Genomic DNA, 16,291 nt, shown 5'->3' with positions numbered 1-16,291 from the left:
CTCTTGAGGATCCCCAAGCCAAGTACGACAAAGAGAAAGGAGGAGCACACAATTGGGTTTGTCACAAAAAAGTAGAGACTCAAACCGAGTGTGTGCTCATTTATTGGGAGCAAAGGGCAATTTTGGCAGTAGAGAAGCCCACCATAAGGCAGGCTAGAGGTGTCGTGTTACAATGATGGGAGATGAATAGAGTGACACTACGAGTTGTTCTATTTAGGACATCATTGCATACTCTAGATGGGCCAACTTTTTCATTAAAGTTATTGACAATATAGGAGGGAAAGTCGACCAAGACAATGGCTAGCAGTCGGATGGAGGCCATTGAGTATGTAGGGGTAAAGCGTATATAGTGTTATTCAATTTATTTTCATTGGTGAGATCTCCAATAGGAAAATAGTGAGATTCTTAGAGAGAAGCACCGTTACCTTTCTATCACTCCTTAAAGGACACATCCAGAGAATAATCTATTGAAGGATATTGGTAAGTTAGATTGGGTGGATCCTACTATTGATATAAGTAAAATGATATTCTCTCTTTCATCTCGCCACCACTATATTTTGGCTATTTTTTGCAAGGTATCTCTTTAATATTCAAACACATGCTTTACTTAAAATTTCATCAGACTTTTTAAGATAAAAACTCATTTGAAGCAACTTCTTGTTGCTTCTGAATGGGATGATGCTTGGAGACCAAGTCCATTTTTTGGATGACACCTTTTGTGATGATGTTGATCTATCGCTCCATGTTACAAAGCCTATTCTCATGATGTTGAGGCTGCTTGATAGGGATAATCCTTATTTTAGGAAGGTATATAAAGGGTTATATAGGATGATTGAGACAATTCAAAGTCTTGTATGCTTTCTATGCTTTAAGGAAGGAGTTGAGGCGCTTACAAACCTCTCGGTAGATAGAATATCATTCATCTTTGGAGGCTACAACCTTTCTTAGGACCCAAAATTTCAAGGGCAGGGCCAAGAAACACGGATACAGAGGTAATGCAAGGATGAGAGAGAGTATTGAGACGACTTATCTAAAACAGAGCTAATAGGAGGAAAGTGCAAGAGAAGCCATCACATTACAAGCAAAGAAAAGGGTTGTTTAGTTTAAATAACGCACTAAATGACAAGTTTAAGTTCATTGGTGAAAGAACTATGGGGCAGATGCTCCATTGTTGCAACATTTGGAATTCACATACTCAACCAAGGTGCCAGCTCTTCACCTGTGAAGCGCTAGTGGAGCAATTTTGGAACCATTACATCTTAAATTAGGAATAGGCTTGGGGTTGAGAATACAATGATCTTGTACGTTAATGCAAATTTGTGTTTGCTTAACGAGTTCAAGACAAAGTGCACAGTCTTGAACCATATATTGAATTTCCACCTGATGAGGAATCAGGTGGATATTGTACGTTTATGCAAATTTGTGTTTGTTGAATTTCCACCTGATAAGGAATCAGACAGTGATGCAACAAAGGTTGCTCCTGAGCATGAGGATGACGATGGGTCCATGACCATCATGATTAGGCTGAGGAGGGAGAGGCCTCTATCACTATGCCACCTTCAAACTGTTACGTCTGGCTGCAGTCTGCTAACTCTGTTCTTTTGTCTATCATGTACTTGACTCGAGTCAAATTTTTTGCTTTGTAATCAGGCCTTCGGTCCCGAGGCTGCATGCCCAAGGCATAGCCTTCTTTTCTTCTCTTTTGCATATCATATGCTCTCTGATCTATAGTATTGTCGACTTCTGTGGCATTATCCACATTGCAAACATCTTCATGAATTTACATTTCATTTTATTATGGAATTTTGTATTTTCTTTAAAGTTAAAAGCTGAAATGAAAAGTTTAGAGCTACTGAGAGATTTTGTTTCAATGCTTCATAAAATAGTACCTTTAACAAGATTTGAAAAGCCTCTCACAAAAACCTCAGGTCCAACTTTGACGTCACAAAAAACAAACAAGAATTGAATGCTCAAATGGCATTATGACATTTCAGAACTTCTTGAGGTCTGGAAACCACACTGGGACCAGCTGCTCACTTAGCAGAAAGTAATGGGTGCTGCACTCACTGCTCCACAACGAAACCCAATCCATGCCTATGTAAAGACTTTACAGCTATGCAATCATAGAAGACCGTGAAGTCAACTTACCACACGTAGAAGGGAGATTCTATGATTGTTAATACACTAAAAAGCCTTAGATTGATGCAACTGCCAATGTCATTGAGCATCAATAATTGTAGGCAGTGATTAGCTCATTCCTCCTACACAAGACTAATTTGTTGGAGCTTCAGGAGGGCTTGTGAAAATGAGAGATGCATTAGTACCTCCAAAACCAAAAGAGTTTGTAAGGACTGCATGAATTGGCCTGGTGACTGAAACAGTTAGTGGTGTGAAATGATCGTGAAAAACTGGATCTGGCTCATCCACATTCAATGTTGGTGGAGCAACACCCTGTTCCAATTGCCAAAATATACCATTAGTCAAAAATTTGTGTAAGCCTCATAACATAGAAAATCTGAAAGTCGTGGCCAACTCAGTTCAACAGGTCAAACAACTGTAATCAAATCATCTCAGGCTTTGTACTTCAACTTCTTATCCCTTCCTAACTAAGAAACACATGGCAGTGGAGTTTAGGAATACGAGCTTTCTGTACTTCAAGGCCTGCTCTGAATCCCTAGAAGTTAACAAATACACATGCAAACAGGATGCACTTTCCTTGCAGTACTATTACCTTTTCATTGAGAACTAAGCATAGCAGGGATGTCCCATTGTAGTAAAAAATTTTGTATTAGAGGCTTCTGGTGTTGCAAAATATCTGAACATATCTACTTCTAGCTCAAGTCCTAGCTTCTGGTACCATGTTAGAACATGCAACGGAAAATGTAATTGCACCTGCGCCTCTAGATCCTACAACACATATACATAGAAATGTAAATCACACACTCAGACAACAAGATATGGCAACCAATAACTAAAGAGAAGTCCAGATCCGATTTGAAGCGTCTGCTCTAGCTGAAGACGGACATCCAATGCTGTCATGTATGAAAAGAGGGCACCTCAACACACATCTCCAAATGCCCTCCAACACCACTCACCTAGATCCCACTCCACCTCGCGAAGGGGTCAGCCCTCCCACAACCAAGGCACCACCATGACTTTTCCTGGCCCAAAGTGATTGGTGTTGGGTTGATGATCCAACCCTTGCCCAGACAGCCCACAACTCTGATTCCTCACCACTCGAGTAAATCCACCTGGCCCAAAGTGATTGGTGTTGGGTTGATGAACGGCGCACAACTCTGATTCCTTGCCACTCGAGCAACTCCAAGCCCCATCCAATTATGAAGGATAACCATCTTACCACGCCACCTTGACTCTAGTGTTCCTCATGCCATCCGATCCTATCCACAAGAAGATGCACACCAAGTGCCTAAGCTGCCCCATGCAACCCCTGTCACCGTCCACCAAGCGACCTTGGCTCTAGTGTTCTTCGTGCCATCCGATCCTACCCACATTGACAGTGTACCCAAAAAACGTGTTTCTAGCAAGCGAAACACTTAGAAACGTTTCTAGACGAAACGTTTCGCCAAAACGGGCAAAAGCCATTGCATTGGACGAAACCCCTACTACATGTAGGTTGTCACTTGTGTCTTGACTCTTTTGAGAGTGCTCAATGTGTGTATGTATATTTGAGAGCTCTTTTGAGAGAGAGAGAGAGAGAATCTGAAGATAATTATTTATGTTTTATATATAATTCATATAAAATACATTTTTAAAACCCGTTTCTAGACAAACCACCTGGCAAAATCTAGAAACATTTCTTGTCACACTGACCCACAAGAAGAGGCACACCAAGCGCCTTAGCTGTCCCATGCAACCCCTATGACCACGATGCTCAAAATGCACTTTGGGGCAGCTCACGTCCGTACAGCTCCATCTACCGTACACACATACGGATCTGAAGCGGCGTCGTACACTGCTCCCGTGAGCAATCCGAAACCTGCACTCCAGTCTTACTGCTCCCATCCGTACAACAGCAACCTGCTGTACATCTGTGTTTTCCTGCACAGCTTCGTCCATACAGTGCCGCCATCCATACAACGTACGGATCCCGTACTTGCATTCAGTACTGCACGTGCCAGTACAAGTCGTCGTATTGTGTGCCGTACAATTGCGTGAACCCCGAAATTCCATACAGGTCGTGCATTCCCGTACTATACCTTCCGTACAAGTCCTCCGTACTCCGAGGTACCTGCCTGCAATCAGCATCCGTACAGCCGTACAGTCCATACTGTACGGACTGTTGCAAGTCTTCAAAGCAGGTACTTGCAGAGGGTGCTTGTTTGCAGGGTTTTCTTTGCAAGTGGACATTGGAAGGAGTTTTTGTCAGGCTTTTGTGCATATAGCCATTGTTTGGCTTAGTTTTTGGAAGCACATTTGGAACTTTGGCAGACAAATTGCAAATTTGGGGCTTTCAGTCAATTTGCCCTCTTTCACTTGCAATTTTACCCCAACATTTGGAGCTTTTGGTTTGAACTGCAATTTCATGTATTTTTGGGGGTTTCAGTTAAATTGACCTCTTTTAAATGCAATTTCCCTGAAGAAGTTGGGGCTTTTGGCATTCGGATGCAATTTGGCAGTTGAAAGACCAGTTGGGAGATTTGCAAGCAATTCTGGACTCAGTGTGAGTCAATTTGCAGACTTTTGCCATTTTTTACAGAATTTCTTCACAGATTTTTGGGCATTTGCAGAGCATTGTGGTGCATTAAAAGCCTTTGATAGGCTGTGACAGTATTTATCACTGTGGGCAGATTTTCTTTGGCAGATTCTGGTTGTGCATTTTACATCCCCGGAAGGGATTTTACTTGTTCAGTTTGCTGTGTATTTGAGTTTATCTAGCAAAAGTGGCTCAGAACAACCCCAATGAGGTGCTTGGAGTCCTCACACAGGAGGATAAGTTAGATGGCACTAACTACTCCTTGTGGAGTTTTATGGTTCGCAACATCTTGGTTGGGAGACATCTTTGGGATTATGTCAATGGAGATGAAGCAAGACCAAACTCTGTGGCTAAACCTGTCACTCCTACAACTGGAGGCAGGGGTAGAGGTCAAAATGCAGCACAAGTAATTGGAGCTGCTGCTCCAGTGGCTTCCACAGCGAGCAAAAAAGATGGGATTCTAGGGATGCACAAGCTCTATCAGTGATTTCTCTTTCTATCAAGAGGTTCATTTTTCCTCACATTCGGTCATGTAAGACCTCAAAGGCAGCTTGGGAGATATTGGAGAGTATGTTTGCAGCAAGAAATGATGCCAGAGTTTCCTTCCTGAAAAGAGAACTTTCTCATACGCATATGGATGAGGGAGATTCCACGAATACTCACCTCACAAAGATTCAGGATTTGAGGGAGCAGTTGCTAAATATTGATGAAGTTATTCCGGATTCAGAGATGATTACCACCACTCTGAATTCTCTTCTTCAGTCCTATCTTGGTTTCCACACCTCGCTGAATTTGTCATTGAGGGGGGGTAGCAATCCTCTTTCTTTTCACGAGTTGGTAGGACTTCTGTTGCAGGAATAATAAACAGGAAGAAATATGGCAACACGGGCTGGCGAGCATGCCATGCTTTCAAAGTTTAAGCCCAAGGGAAAAGGGCAGCAAAAGCAACATGCCAATCAGCTTGCACATCTGATTGCACATCAACATAAACCTGATTCAGGACAGCCCTCTTATAAGGCTAAGGGTGATACAAATAAGCCTAGGAAGAAGGGCATTTGTCACTACTGCAAGAAGCCAGGTCATTATATTGATGAGTGCAAGAAGTGCATAGCTAAAGAAAAGAAAATGGATTTAGGTATGGCTATGTCAGATGCATCAACTCCTCATGCACATGATGGGGGAGATGTTATAGCCAACTTTGTGGAAGAGCACTATGCCTTTTTGTCTTGCATTTCAGATTTTTCAGTGGGTAGTTAAGATGCCACAGCCACTATTGAGGATGACCCTTATGCTTTCTTGACTTACAATTATGATCCTTCAAAGGATGCATGCTCTCTCAGTGTCAATGAGACACTGAATACTTGGTATTTTGATAGTGGTGCTTCTAAGCACATCACTTCTAAGAAGAGCCTTTTTGCATCTTTGCATCCTCCACCTACTAAAAAGAAGGTGACTTGTGCAAATAATTCTTCTTATTCAATGTGTGGAGTGGGGGACATTATCCTCACATCCACTGATGGCACAGATTTCAGAATTTCAGATGTTCTCTATATGCCAGGTATAAAAAAGAATTTGTTTTCACTGTCCTCTCTCAATAGAGGAGGATTTTATGTTATATTCGATGATGCTAAGTTTGCAGTCAGAGACAAAGAGAATGACTATGCTTTAATGTTGTCTGGCACTTTGTATCCGGGTCATTTTCAGCTTGACATATATGAAAAAAGATCCAATCTTGCATTTTCAGTGAGCACTCCCACTGCTGTGATGCTGAATGCGGAGTTACGGCATGTCGAGTATGGACACATGAGCTATGGCAACTTAATGACACTTCAGAAGCATGCTATGGTTGATGCATTGCCTCCTTTGGAGTCACCTCCTTCTCATGCATGTAAGGGTTGCATCCTTGGCAAGATGCATAGATTTCCTCTTAAGAAGGATGGTGCAGTGAGAGCTACACGTAAATTACAACTCATTCACAATGATGTCTGCGGTCCCATGAGGACACCTGCTTTTTGTGGTTCTCTCTATTATGTTACATTCATAGACGACTTCACCAACTACACTTGGGTCTATGGTCTTAAGGCAAAATCAGAAGTGTTTATGCATTTCAAACACTTTGTGGCTATGGTTGAGAATGAAGGTGTAGACACTTCGCGCAGATAGAGGGGGGGAGTATATGTCTCATGAGTTTAAGGCATTTTTAAAGGAGAAAGGCATCACGCATTAGCTTACAGTGAGGCTTACACCTCAACAAAATGGTAAAGTTGAGCGCAAGAATCACACTCTTATGGAGATGGATGGATGCATGCTTACCAGTAAAAAGTTGCCTCACAGGTTTTGGCTCAAGGCCTCATGTGTGCAAACTATGTTTTGAATCGGGCTCCCACAAAGGCTTTGAAGACCATCACTCTTTATGAGGCATGGCATGGAAGAAATCCTTTAGTAGACCACTTCAGAGTTTTTGGTTGTGTTGCATATGCCCACGTGCATGTGGAGTTTCGACATAAGTTGTCAGATAAGGCACTTAAATGCATTTTTGTTGGGTACAGTGCACAAAGCAAAGGCTATTGTCTCTACAATCTTGCTTCTCGCAAGATTCTTGTGAGTAGAGATGTTATGTTTTTTGAAAATTCAGCACATACACATGCTGAATTTACACTTCCAGCTTCTTCAGATGATGTTTTGGAGGGGATGCTTCCTATAGCATTTGGTTCCCCACCTGAGGCTCATGCTGAAAATCAGAATTTACAACAACCTCCTCCTCATCCACATGCCCCGATTCAGCCACAAGCTGATTTTGTACCTCCGCAAGGTGTGGATGAAGTTGTCAGGCAAGAGATCCAAGAGATACACGCAGCCAAAACAGTCCCAAATTGGTTGCTATAGACTCTCAGGGAGAGTAGGCTTGAGGCCCCATTGCCTGGCAGGACTCGTAGTGCAGTAAGGCATGCAGGGGGGTCTCTTTCAGTGCACATAGCTTATGCAGGTACTCTTCTTGATGAAGAAGAACCTGACTCTTTTGAAGAAGCAAAGGATAATCTGCATTGGATGCATGCCATGCACAATGAATTGCAGCCCATTGCGAAAAATCAGACTTGGGATGTTGTGGATTTGCCATCAGGTAAGCATGCCATTGGTACCAAGTGGGTTTTCAAGGTGAAAAGAAAGCCAGATAAGTCTATTGACAGGTACAAGGCAAGGCTGGTTGCCAAAGGCTATGCACAAAAGAAGGGCATAGATTATGAGAAGACTTTTGCTCCTACATCCCGGATGACCACAATACGGTCAGTTATTGCCATGGCTGCAAATTTTGTTTGGAATGTTCATAAGTGGGACATAAAAACAGCTTTCCTTAATGGGGACTTGTAAGAAGAGGTTTATGTCAAACAACCTCTTGGATTTGAACTTTCTCGCAATGCACTTCAAGTTTGCAAGCTTAACAAAGCTTTATATCGGCTGAAACAAACCCCACGTGCATGGTATGCCAAGATTGATGCATTCCTGGCAAGTAAGGGGTTACATAATAGTCCCAAAGAGATTTATGTCAAACAACCTCCTGGATTTGAACTTTCTAGCAATGCACTTCAGGTTTGCAAGCTTCACACAGCTTTATATGGGCTGAAACAAGCCCCACGTGCATGGCATGCCAAGATTGATGCATTCTTGGCAAGTAAGGGGTTATATAATAGTCCCATGGAAAGCACCCTCTACATCAAGAAGGATGGGGGGGATATTCTGGTCATCATATGTAGAGGACATGCTACTCATAGGGTCAAATGAGGAAATAATTGCAGATTTTAAAGCTGAGTCGAAAGCTGAATTTGACATGACAGATTTGGGCATGTTAAATTTTTATTTGGGGATCCAGTTTATGCAAGACAAGCGTGGCATCGTTATGTCTCAATCCAAGTATGTGCAAAAGCTCTTGGATAGGTTCAACATGCATGATTGTAAGCCTATGGCCACTCCCATGGAGCCGGGGCTGAAGCTTACTATGTATGATGCAGGTGAATCACTGGATGTCACAATTTACAGCTAGGCTGTTGGATGCCTCATCTATTTGTGCAATACACGACCCGATATTCAATATGCAGTATCTCGGGTGAGCAAATATATGCACAGCCCAAAGACAACACATTGGCAGGCTGTAAAACGCATCTTCCGTTATTTGCAAGGCACAAAGTCTTATGGCTTGATGTTTCCCAAGGAGGGTGACTTGCGCGCTTACGGTGATTCAGATTGGGCTGGAGACTATGATAACAAGCAGTCCACTAGTGGTAATTGTTTCTTTTTGGGCAAAGCTTGCATTTCTTGGCTAAGCAAGAAGCAATCTACAGTGGCTACTTCCTCATGTGAAGCTGAGTATAGGGCAGCTTTCACAGCGACAATTGAATGTGTTTGGCTGCGACATTTGTTGTCACGGGGGCGTGACATTCTAAGTACTACAAGACCGTGACAACTTTGGTTTTAAAAGTCCAAGCGTGGGCTTAATAATGTGTAATTAAACGCGGCATGGTGTCTAGCACATAAGCGTAATTAATCCCTAGGCCCAAAGGCATTCCAAGGAATTAAAAGAGTGGTTGTTGGAAAATGATGATGTGGCATTTTTAATGGGCCCCCTAGAGGGCCATGTACCTTTAGTGGCCCCCCTAGAGTTCCAGGTGGCTCTAGTGCCTTCTACATGCTCCTTTGCCATTCCTGGACCTTCCTGGGCCTTCTAAACTTCACATGTGTGGTTTTCTCTCTCATCTTCTCCCTTTGTTGAGATTTTGGACTGGTTTTTCAGCCTCCTTCAGCTGAATTCCGTTTTTCTTCATAACTCCTCACCCGTTTGGATTCCTCGACTCCCGTTTGGCCCGATGGCTTCCCCTCTGCCTCCCCTTCGTAGTGATATGCTTTTCCCTCCGTGCGTTTGGTAGAACGGGCAGAGCTGAGCACTTCTTTTGCTGGTCGAATTTGCAAAAGTGGCTTTTTCTGGACCTTTTTTCTTCTACCGCCTCCTGGGCCTCTCCTCTTGCAAAGCTACAGCTTTCTGTTGAATTTCGAGTGGTCCGACACGCCGGTTGACTGGTTTTTCTCAGTTTTGGAGGACTTTCCGGCGATGAAACTTCTCCAAAACCTTCTCAATGCATTCCTCTCTGAAGCACACTTCTTTTGAGCCCAAGAACTCCCACTTCCTCGCGACAGAAGTGCTTCTTTTCGCATTTTTCAGTGAAATTCTTGCTGGTCGGCTCTTGTAAATGCTCTTTCGCACTCCTCTTTGGCTGAGAATGCAATTGGGCGTTGGCTACTATGTCCTCTTGGCGATTGAGGACTTGGTTCGAGTTTTCAGGGCTTGGTGAGTTGTGATTTTGCTACTGCAATTTCTTTTTGCCATAAGCTATTGGTTGGCCTCGTGTGCCGCCTCTTTCTTGGCTCACAGGTGCCCAGGCAATGCTACATGAGTCATTCTTTGGTTGGGTACTTTGCTGATTTTATTTTGGAGCTTTGAAAAGCTTTGTGAATGCCATCTGGAAACCACTCAAAGAGAGTGCAGCTGGGGTGCAGTGTGATTGCATCTGGACAGCCAATGGAATTGCACTCGGAAAAGAGAATGCCTTTGGGTTGAGCCTACGGGTTAAGTGCACTTATGTGATGGTGTTATATGCTTGAAAGCCTTGCGAAGGCTTAGTGAATTGGGGCTGCGTGCTCAGTTGCAGGGAAGGTCTCCCAGATGCAACTTGTAATCATTTCACTGTGAAATATAAAGAAATACCGAAAGGGGCGCCACGGTGTTTGGGGCCAATCGGGTGCACTTGTCTATGTCTGTTGAGCAGGGGCATTCTAGCCTCCATCCCTTTTTCAGTGGTTTTGTTTGTGAACAAATGGGTAAATGCCAAATGGTGATCATGCAATGGTTAATGGTTGTGATATATGCTTTGTGAGCTGTAAATAAGTGCTGAAGTGATTAAAGGTTTAGTTCCACTGCCCTCTGAGTGATTAGAGGCCGGTTTCATTGGTTCCATTGCCGGGATACCACACACTCTTTCTCAAGAGGTGGGCCTCGGTAGTTTGGTGGAAGGATATCTTTGCTGCACTTTTTGACAGCTGAATATTACAACCATAAACATGGTGAGTACCCATGAGCAAGAGAGCTCCACAACTCCTCAAAGGAGAAGGCAGGAAAGCCTTAATGATCCAGCTAGTGTACAGCTGCAGGGAGCACAACAAATGCCTTTTGAGCAGGCCACACATGAAGCTACAACTGAGCTCAACGGTGATACTAGTTCTAGCAGTGAGTCAGATGATGCTACTATGTTGAATGCACAGCTTGCAAGTGCAGTGACTGCTTTGACTCAGCGGGCTCAAAATTTGGCTCAGATTGTGCAAACAAATGCCAAGAAGAAGAAGAAATCAAGAAAGCACAAGCATGGAAAGAGTGAGTACACACATGCATCAGCTTCTCATGGCGGACCGCACACTCATGCATCAGTTTCCCATGAGGGACAGCCATCAAAAATGACTCAGAAAGTGACTTCCAAGAGAGAGGAATCGCCCAAAAGAGCACTTGAGAAAGAGGTACAAAAAGTACATCCACTGCAACAGTATGAGCAGCCAGCACAAGGCCTTGGTTTGGGTATTTCTACTCCTCAAAATAATAATGTGCAGTCCATAAATGTGGCTCAACCACCTCAGCCATATTTGAGGCAGCAACCTGAATATTTTGGTACAGATTCTATCTTTGATGCTATGTTGATTTCACCGCCAATTGGGCATAGAAAACAAGCCATGTATGACAATGTGGGAATGCAGCCAGGCATGCAAGCCACAGCATATGCTCCCATGCCTAATGTTCAGCAAAGCATGGCTCTCCCTAGTCAAGGGAATGCTGCAAACATACAGCCATCTTTGGGACAGCCAATATCAAATGTATATAAAGAATTTAAGGATGGTGGTTCTCATGTCAAGTTTGATACATATAATGGAGTACAGGACAGGTACAAAGCCCTCACATTCCTTCAACAATTTGATGCTGCATTTCTTGGGGGTTTGTTTACAGAAGCATCCAAGATGAGGAAGGTTGCCACATTTTTGAAAGGCAATGCACTTAAGTGGTACACTAACCTTATGCTTCATGGAGATGCACCTGCTACTTGGCTGGAATTTAAGCAAGTGTTCTCTTCTACTTGGCTTACTCCAACTTTTGAAGTTGAAGTACTTTCACACTGGCATGACTTGTCATACAAACTTTGCAAGAATCTTGATGATTACACCTAGAGGTTTTGGGATGTTTTGCTGCCATTGAGCTCTTATAGGCATGTTTCTTTGAAAGAGCAAATAGAGAGGTACTGTTGTGGATTGCCTAGTGAGCTACATGATTATTGCATCAAAACCAAGGTGGGTTCTATGACTCAATTAATTGAGAATGCAAGGACAGCATATGCATGGATGCAGGAGAAGAATTTGGGCTTTATGGACAGCAAGAAAGAAGACAACAAACGGGCTGCCAAACACCAGGATAAGGACATCAAATCTGTAAATTAAAATTATGGCAAACGACCGTTTCAAAAGGGAGGAAAAGCCCAATTCAAAGCTGGTCAAAGGCGTGGACAGCCTAATAAACAGCCCCGTACCAAGTTATCTGATGAAGAGAAAAAGTCACTCATGGAGCAAAACAAATGTTTTATATGCAAAGGAGAGGGACACCGCTCTTATGATTGCCCATTCAAGAAAAGAGACAGGTCAGATGATGATAAGAATGGTGATAAACAAGCTGATCGGAAGGGCAAAAAGCCTAAACCTTCTGCAGGACTTCTTCCAGATGTGATTGGGAGTTTGCCACATGCACATGATGAAGAGGAAATGAAAAAGATTGAGATGTGCAGAGCATGGGGAAAAATCAGAAATCAGAATTGTTTGTTTTTCTTTGATTCTGGGGCAAAGGCAAATTTCATAACTCCTGATATGGCAGGAAGGCTTGGCATTGAGCCTGAGGAAATGGGGCCATCCGGCATGTGTGATATGGCCAACCCTAAACTCAACACACCTGTCACTCCTATCATTGGCAAGTTGAGGATGCATATCCAGGGATATTAGGATGCAGAGGACTTCTACATTATGCCTTTGCCAGAGTGTGATGCTTTGCTTGGGATGCCTTGGATGTACAGGGTGGGGGCTGATGTGCAGATGAGAAACAAGAAGATTTCTATAACTCATAGAGGCAAAAATCATGTACTTAATGTAAAGTTGAAAGGGGAGTCCATCCCTGTAGTTTCAGCTTCTTGTATTTCCAATGTAATAAAGCGTCATATTTCAGCGTACTTGATTTTTGTCAAAGAGGATAGCCAACCAGTTCAGGAGGGCTCTACTCTTTCTGCTTTAGATAGAGAAAGGGCTGCTTTTATTTCAGATTTTCAGGATTGTTTCTCAGATGCACTTCCTCAAGAATTACCTCCCAAGAGGCCCCAGGATCATCAAATTGATATAATTCCAAGAAGCTCACCGCCTAATATACCTCCCTATCGTGTCAGTAAGGCACAACATGAAGAGATAATGTCACAAGTGAAGGAACTCTTGGAAAAGGAATTAATACAGCCAAGTAATTCTCCTTACTGTTCCCCTGTGTTGCTTGTGCAAAAGAAGGATGGCAGTTGGAGAATGTGTATTGATTATAGGGCCTTGAATAAAGTCACAATTAAGAACCGTTTTCCAATTCCACGCATTGATGATATATTGCATCGGTTGGAAGGTTCCTCAATGTTCAGTCGTATTGACCTTAAAAGTGGATACCATCAGATAAGGATACGGCCTGAAGATGTCTACAAGACTGCCTTCCGCACTTCATTTAGCTTATATGAGTTCCTTGTGATGCCTTTTGGTTTGACTAATGCACCTGCCACTTTCAATAGAATGATGGACAGAATTTTTAGAGCACACAGAAAGTTTGTGGGCACTTTCTTCGATGACATCATTGTGTTCTCTAAAAATGAGCAGGAGCACAGGAAACACCTCACTATTGTGTTTCAAGAGTTGAAAAGACACAAGCTATTAATAAACACCAATTCTTTATGCATGAGATTCATTTTCTCGGTCGTATAGTGTCAAAGGATGGAGTCAAGATGGATCCTGCAAAAGTTGAGGCCATAAGGAGTTGGCCAATTTTGAAAAAATCTGCATGAAGTCAGAAGCTTTCTTGGGTTGTGTTCATACTATCAGAGGTTTATAAAGTACTTTGAAGAAATTGCTTCTCCCTTGCATGCTTTACAAAAGAAAGCTGTACCGTTTCGGTGGGGACCAAAGGAAAATGCAGCTTTTGAAGAGCTGAAGCAAAAATTGTGTTCTGAACCCGTTATTATCTTGCCAGATCTTGCAAAACCCTTCGCTGTAACTTGTGATGCATGTGGGAACAGCATAGGAGGCACTTTGATGCAGGATGGCAGAGTGGTTGCATATGAGAGTAGAGTTCTCAAAGATGCTGAATTGTACTTGCAAACATACGAGAAGGAAATGTTAGCAGTGATACATGCTTTGACCACATGGAAACATTACCTTCTTGGAGCTGATTTTTATGTGCAAACTGATCATCAGTCACTTAGATATTTTCTCACGCAGAGAAAATTATCTGAAAAGCACATGAGATGGGCTGAGATGGGCTAACTTCCTCTCAATGTTTCATTTTCAAATTGTACATGTACCGGGTAACAAAAATGTCGTGGCTGATGCACTTTCCAGGAAACCACAGCCTGAAGCAGTCTCCAAGAAACCTAGTGTTTCAGCAGTGAGCATTGCTTACAACAATGTGTTAGATGTGATGAAAGATCAGTATGTTAATGATGCTGGTTTTTCAACTATTTATGATCAGCTTTCTGATGGTCAAAGGCATGATCACTATATGTTGAAAGAGGGTTTCATTTTGATGCATGGACGACTCTGTGTCACTGATCAGATGCGACAGAAAGTCATAATGGAAAGTCATGCTCCTCCATATGCAGGACATAGGGGAATTACAGCAACAATTACAGCAGTGGAGCAATACTTTTATTGGCCATCTTTGAGGAAAGATGTGGAAGAATATGTGAGAACATGCATGGTTTGTCAGAAAGTAAAGTTTGACAGGCAGAAGGCACCTGGGTTGTTACACCCTTTGCCAATTCCTGATAGACCATGGCAAAGCATAGCTATGGATTTTGTACTCCTACTGGACATGATTTTGTACTCCTACTGGGTTGTTACACCCTTTGCCAATTCCTGATAGACCATGGCAAAGCATAGCTATGGATTTTGATCTTCCACGTACTCCTACTGGACATGATGGATTGTGGACAATAATTTGCAGGTTTAGCAAACAAGCCCACTTTGTGCCAGTAAGAAAGAAAATTACAGCAGATCAAATTGCCAAATTGTTTTTGCAGCATGTCTTCAAGTATCATGGGATGCCTGAATCCATAATCAGTGATAGAGATCCGGGGATGACCAGCCTCTTTTGGAGAGGACTGTTTGAAAATATGGGCACTACGCTGAATTTTTCGTCATCTTTTCACCCTCAGTCTGATGGACAATCGGAGCAGGAAAACTCTACCATCTTGGATATGTTTAAATGCTATGTCTCAGACCACAAAAGCAAATGGGAGCATTATTTGCCTTTGCTGGAATATGCTTACAATAATACGGTGCACACATCCACAGGTAAAGCACCTTTTGAAATAGTGGAAGGCGCCAGGAAGATACCTCCCATTTTGCATACAAAAGAGAAAATCTTCGAAGCTGATCGTTTTGTGGAAAGCCTTGAAGAGGCTTACAAGAAGATCAAATATGCCTTGCAAAGAAGTCAAGACAAGCAGAAAAGAGCAGCAGATAAGCACCGCAGGGAATTGGTATTCACAGAAGGTGATTGGGTTTTGCTGCATTTTCAGAAGGCAAGGCTGAAAAATAAGAAAGGCAAGGAAAGGTTGTACACAAAGCTGAACATGCGTTACTATGGTCCTTTCCAGGTTTCTGAAAAGATAAACGAGGTAGCTTACAGGCTGAAGTTGCCTCCGCAATGGAAGATACATAATGCCTTTCATGTGAGCTTATTAAAGCAATATCATGGAGATATTCCTGAGGATGTACCTGATGAGGTGCAGCCTGAAGTGGAAGAACAAAATGAACTTCTGGTCCCAGAGCAGATTCTGGCACACAGAGATAGAAAGCTCAAGGGTAAAGTTATCCCTCGCTACTTGGTAAAATTTCAAAATTACCCATCACTTGATGCGAAATGTATGGAGGACAGCCAAAAATTGCACTCGGAAAAGAGAATGCCTTTGGGTTGAGCCTACGGGTTAAGTGCACTTATGTGATGGTGTTATATGCTTGAAAGCCTTGCGAAGGCTTAGTGAATTGGGGCTGCGTGCTCAGTTGCAGGGAAGGTCTCCCAGATGCAACTTGTAATCATTTCACTGTGAAATATAAAGAAATACCGAAAGGGGCGCCACGGTGTTTGGGGCCAATCGGGTGCACTTGTCTATGTCTGTTGAGCAGGGGCATTCTAGCCTCCATCCCTTTTTCAGTGGTTTTGTTTGTGAACAAATGGGTAAATGCCAAATGGTGATCATGCAA

At 42.8% G+C, this 16,291-nt stretch overlaps 1 protein-coding gene across 1 annotated transcript in view; it reads right to left on the bottom strand.

Annotated features, from left to right (window-relative positions):
* Positions 1–1,919: 1,919 nt before the first annotated feature.
* LOC147899180 (Beta-ketoacyl synthase) overlaps positions 1,920–16,291 on the bottom strand; it is an 83,442-nt gene continuing 69,070 nt past the window's right edge. The window contains exon 14 of the mRNA XM_087378381.1: positions 1,920–2,451. Within this exon, the coding sequence (XP_087234507.1) occupies positions 2,272–2,451 (180 nt within the window). The 3' untranslated portion in view covers positions 1,920–2,271. The remainder of the gene's footprint in view (positions 2,452–16,291) is intronic.

The sequence above is a fragment of the Dipteris shenzhenensis genome, chromosome 8, assembly GCF_047967505.1.
Source record: "Dipteris shenzhenensis isolate YYH24624 ecotype China chromosome 8, Dip_SZ_1.0, whole genome shotgun sequence".
Lineage (NCBI taxonomy): Eukaryota > Viridiplantae > Streptophyta > Polypodiopsida > Gleicheniales > Dipteridaceae > Dipteris > Dipteris shenzhenensis.
The sequence above is the reverse complement of the archived record's forward strand: the minus strand, read 5'-3'. Positions and strand labels throughout refer to the sequence as shown.